Raw genomic sequence first — 5,269 nt, forward strand, 5'->3', positions numbered from 1 at the left:
TAGGAAAAAAAAGAAAGGAAGAAGTCATGATTGGAGTCAAAGACCAATCAATGACAGCATTAAACTTCTTTAATAGGCTCTAGAGACTTTACAAGTAGGAAACGATAGTACATTTACAAGAGGCCAGACTTTTAGTAATCGATAGATATTAAATCTTTAATTATAATGCATTTGTATCCCGGTATGGTCATCTGAGACATATCTCAGTGAACCTTAAGTTTTTGGCGGTTCAGTTTGTTGTTCCTCCTTGTACTCTGGTTTCGCGTACTTTGCCTTGTGCTCCTCGGCACATTTGCGCGACTGCGCTTCCTGAAAAATGTAGAGAAAATTTTTATTTAATTACATTCAGGATAAGTAATATGAGATAGATCTTATGTTCGTACGTGCTCTGTAAGGCTGGTTCTAGTCTACATAATTATTGAGAGTAGAAAATTATAAACTTTGTTTAATAGATATAAAGTGGGTGATGAAAATTTTGCAATATTTCCATTTGATTTGTAACAAGCACACTAGAATCATAACTCAAGGAACCTACGTAGAATCTTTTGGGCTGGCTGCATCATGGGTGTGCGTGTAAACAGACAAAGAAGACTAAGTTCCAGCTAAAAAATGCTGACGAACTTAATGCCACTGGATTTTTGTTATTCTTTAGATTTTTTCTATCTATAAAGAGTTTGTATAACTTACTTTGTTGGTTAGATTCGATCGTGGCTTGAACTTTAAATATCCCCATCTATTAAGGTAGCGAATACTTAGAGTTGTACCTCCTGTGTTCACAAATAAATTTTTTTTATTAAAAAGAGTCAATGTATTTAATAGATTTGTATTACATGGTAAACTAACCGACTGTAATAGTGTATCGGAGTGGGGTAAATACTTTATATAGGGCATATGCGACAGCCCAGTGTCCAGCACTGGAACCACGTAACATCTCCAGGTACTTTTCGCTCAGCTTCATGTACTCCATAATTCCCACAATGTCGACTCCACTAGAAGAACACGTCGTAACCATCGCGTGTCCCTTTAGGAGAGACAAGTGGACATAAGGATTGTTATTTCGGTGTACCTACTTCTTAGCAGCAATGTAAAACAAGGACATCCACCCAATAGAAGTGATTACATGCACAGGAATAAGAATATGCCAGTAATCCTTTGTCATCTGCTTCATCCTTTGAAAAACTGATTGCTTCTGAACTGGAGGAGGAGTATAACAGTCTTTATTTGCTTCTGCTGAGTAGCTACGGTGTATGGTCCACACAGCATTTTTTAAATAATTGCCACTAAGAAACGTTCTATGTGGATGAACATAATTCGTTAGTGCAAAGTAGTTTGGGTTGATCCTACAATGAGTATATGTCTCTGAAAAAGATAGGGATTACAATCACAAATTAATTAAGCTTCAATCTATACTATATATAATCTACCATAATTATAACACAAAAACGCTGCTAACCTACCAAGTAAGTTGCTATAAAATTCATTTTGGCACCGGGTAGTCGCCAATGAAGCGGCAGGCAAAAATGTCGTTGAAGTTCGCAACAAAAGACTCGACAGCCTTGTGGCCCGTACCAAAATTAATTCCATATTCAAAATTAAGGTCTCTGTACTCTTTCAGATTCTTGTCATGGCTTCTAAAACATAAAAGAAAATAATTATCTTATATACACTGCAAACGCGAGGGCTATTAGAACGAACAACTGTTAACTCACTTGAGCTATCAATTTCCCACTGCAGCTCCTGCGTTCTTTTGATACTGTTAATAATATAAAAATCTACTCCAAAATACACTCACATTTCTTGTAGAAATTCAACGTGGTACACCTCACCGACTGTCTTCAATTCATAAGAATTGCCAACCCAACTGTGAAGAAGTGATGATACATCAAGCTGCTTCGAATCCCGTGAAGAAATCCGCAGGACGAATGGAACATTGATTTTTTGTAAAGAAGTAGGATATTCAAGAGATGTCACGTAAATATATGTTATTTCGACAGTTGGCCTCGATGTATCGGATTAAATGTTTATTATATAAAAGAATTTTTGCAGGTAAATGCTAAGTTATGCAAGCTGCAGCTTGCACTTCTTGAAAGAACACATGAGAGCAGCCATGTTCAACCTTTCTTTTTAGCAACGCGTGTTGCAATCATTGCTGCCGGACCGGCAAATAATCGAAAAATTGATATAGATTCAGTGTAATTGATAAAAATCAATTATAAAGATGACTCTAATAACGATATTAAAAGGTCACGTTAATTTACGACGATTGTCACGACTGCCTCCTTGCATTTTTGAGGTATAAAGTTATAGTTTCTTATTTGACTTCCTGAGGTTAGGTTGTTGTAATACAGCAGATTATTAAACATAATTTCATTGCTTTAGAATTATACACGATGTATGGCATCATTTACGAAATATGCTGAGCATAAGCCTTTGGAGAAAATTAGAAATATTGGTATATCTGCTCATATTGACTCTGGTAAAACTACATTGACTGAACGTATATTATATTATACTGGTCGAATCGAACAAATGCATGAAGTAAGTATGTGAGACTATATTATGATATGTGAAATAATAATTGAGAATACAATGAACAATTCTTATTAAATAGGTCAGAGGTAAGGACAATGTTGGAGCAACTATGGATAGTATGGAATTGGAAAGGCAACGTGGTATTACTATTCAATCTGCTGCAACATATACAATCTGGAAAGATCATAATATTAATATTATTGACACCCCTGGGCATGTGGATTTCACAGTTGAAGTAGAGAGAGCTCTTCGTGTTTTGGATGGAGCAATTTTAGTACTGTGTGCAGTTGGTGGAGTTCAATCTCAAACATTAACTGTGAATCGGCAAATGAAAAGATATAATGTACCTTGTCTAGCGTTTATTAACAAATTAGATAGAATGGGTGCGAATCCTTATAGAGTATTGCATCAGATGCGTTCTAAAATGCACCACAATGCAGCATTCATTCAATTACCTATTGGTCTAGAGGGAGAGACTAAGGGGTTGATCGATCTGATTACGCAGAAAGCAATATACTTTGAGGGTGAATATGGAGAAGTTATTAGACAAGATGAAATTCCAAAAGATATGAGAACCGAAGCAGACGAGAGCCATCAAGAACTCATTGAACATTTGAGTAACGCCGACGAAATACTCGGTGAATTATTTCTCAATGAATCTAAACCCACTGAAAAAGATCTCACGGATGCAATCAGAAGAACCTGTATAAAAAGAACATTCACACCAGTTCTTGTGGGTACTGCCTTAAAGAATAAAGGAGTTCAGCCTCTACTGGATGCAGTGATAGACTATTTACCAAATCCTGGTGAGGTCGAAAATTTAGCTAATAAAGAGAAGCAAGGGTAAGTATCATTGGTTATAGTGTCTTTGAACAATCCTAATCTAGTAAAAATAATATTTTTATACAGAGAAGAACCAATAAAAGTCGTTTTAGACTCGGCACGTAATGACAAAAAATCATTTGTCGGTCTGGCATTTAAATTGGAAGCAGGGCGTTTTGGTCAATTGACCTATTTTCGTTGTTATCAAGGCATGTTGAAGAAAGGCGACACCATTTTCAATACAAGAACAAATAAAAAGGTAACGGCAGGTTACACTTACTTTTTGATTCCTGACTGTCGACCTGCCTGATTTAAATTTGACTCAAACTGAATTACGCAAATAAACAGGTTCGCATTGCAAGACTTGTACGCTTGCATTCAAATCAAATGGAAGATGTACATGAAGTTTATGCCGGTGACATTTTTGCCTTATTCGGCGTTGATTGTGCCTCTGGTGATACTTTCGTCACAGACAATAAATTGGATTTATCGATGGAATCCATTTTCGTGCCGGATCCGGTAGTCTCCATGTCTATTCAAGCCAAGAATAGTAAGGACCGCGATAATTTCGCTAAAGGAATAGCAAGGTTTACCAAAGAAGATCCAACCTTCCGATTCTTCTATGACCCTGACAGTAAGGTGAGAGCATATAAGTGAATTAAATAAGTAATTCATAACAGGATAAAGTGTATGATCGACAAAACTACTTTATTCCTTTATAATTTAGGAAACTCTCGTCTCTGGAATGGGAGAATTACACCTGGACATTTATGCTCAGCGTATGGAACGTGAATATGCTTGTCCAGTAATACTTGGAAAACCTAAAGTTGCTTTCAGGGAAACCCTAACCGAACCTTGCGAGTTTGATTATCTTCATAAAAAGCAATCTGGTGGTGCAGGACAATTTGCTCGCGTATCCGGTATCATGGAACCACTTCCACCGCATGAAAATACCAAACTAGAATTCTCAGATGAAACCACCGGCACTAACGTACCAAAACAGTTTATCCCGGGTGCCGAGAAAGGATTCAGGCAGATGTGCGAGAAGGGACTGTTAACTGGACACAAATTAGCTGGTATCAAATTCCGTCTGATAGACGGAGCTCATCATATTGTGGATTCATCCGAGCTTGCGTTCAATCTAGCTGCTCAGGGTGCCGTCAGGGAAGTTTTCGAAAGAGGAAATTGGTCAATCTTAGAACCAATAATGCTGGTTGAGGTGACTGCGCCAGAGGAATTTCAAGGAACAGTTATTGGTCAGCTAACTAAACGGAAGGGTGTCATAACTGGCACCGACGGTAACGAGGGTTGGTTCACAATCTGTGCTGAAGTTCCCCTGAACGATATGTTTGGCTATGTTGGTGAGCTGCGTTCTAGTACCCAGGGTAAGGGTGAATTCTCAATGGAATATTCAAGATACAGTCCATGTACAATGGAAGTGCAAGAAGAGCTTGTACGACGATACCAAGAATCACTTAGTAGTAATGTTCAGAAAAAGAAGAATTAATTTGACACTTCGTAGCTTTGAATTCTCCATTATTCCTCATGGAAGTATAGGACCGAACATGAACAAACTTCCTGAGTACCTAGCACATAATTCAGAATGAAAGAGAGTTGATGAATGCTTATAAGTATATGAAATATTTAATTTTTATATCCAGCTATTATAGTCGCCAACCAAACACCGCAATTCAGGATATCAGAATGAATGAGTATAGTCAAATGTAATTAATAGTTAATTGTAAATAATCACAGTCGATCCGTATTATAAGATGTATAATAAAAAAACACCTAGTAGTATTTCAACACTTTCTTGAACAATATTTCTGTTCCACAATGTTTATTCATTTCTAGACAACATAAGAGACCCTCTATAGCAAAATCAAGTCATTGACTGCGATGGCGCTGCCGTCGT

At 37.2% G+C, this 5,269-nt stretch overlaps 2 protein-coding genes across 8 annotated transcripts; one reads left to right on the forward strand and one right to left on the reverse strand.

The window, feature by feature from the left end:
- Positions 1–51: 51 nt before the first annotated feature.
- LOC107275130 (uncharacterized protein C18orf19 homolog A) lies at positions 52–2,116 on the reverse strand. Of its 7 annotated transcripts, none has more exons than XM_015754948.1 (7): positions 1,793–2,116; positions 1,458–1,631; positions 1,071–1,359; positions 844–989; positions 688–767; positions 536–602; positions 52–309 (listed from the first exon to the last, which is right to left on the reverse strand). In XM_015754948.1, the coding sequence occupies exons 2-7, from the start codon at positions 1,582–1,584 to the stop codon at positions 230–232; spliced, it is 789 nt and encodes a 262-aa protein (XP_015610434.1). In that variant the 5' UTR covers positions 1,585–1,631; positions 1,793–2,116; the 3' UTR covers positions 52–229. The 7 variants fall into 7 exon arrangements, with proteins under 7 accessions (XP_015610434.1, XP_015610436.1, XP_015610435.1 ...); XM_015754950.2 differs by having other exon boundaries at positions 1,458–1,628; positions 1,793–2,107; XM_015754949.2 differs by having other exon boundaries at positions 1,458–1,628; positions 1,710–2,103.
- A 35-nt stretch (positions 2,117–2,151) lies between these two features.
- LOC107275129 (elongation factor G, mitochondrial) lies at positions 2,152–5,160 on the forward strand. Its single transcript, XM_015754946.2, has 6 exons — positions 2,152–2,293; positions 2,380–2,538; positions 2,612–3,375; positions 3,442–3,613; positions 3,703–3,993; positions 4,082–5,160. Exons 1-6 carry the CDS (start codon positions 2,219–2,221, stop codon positions 4,859–4,861), a joined length of 2,241 nt encoding a protein of 746 aa, XP_015610432.1. The 5' UTR covers positions 2,152–2,218; the 3' UTR covers positions 4,862–5,160.
- The last annotated feature ends 109 nt before the right edge of the window (positions 5,161–5,269 follow it).

The sequence above is a fragment of the Cephus cinctus genome, unplaced genomic scaffold (assembly GCF_000341935.2).
Source record: "Cephus cinctus unplaced genomic scaffold, Ccin1 Ccin1_scaffold0123, whole genome shotgun sequence".
In the NCBI taxonomy this organism is placed as follows: Eukaryota; Metazoa; Arthropoda; class Insecta; order Hymenoptera; family Cephidae; genus Cephus; species Cephus cinctus.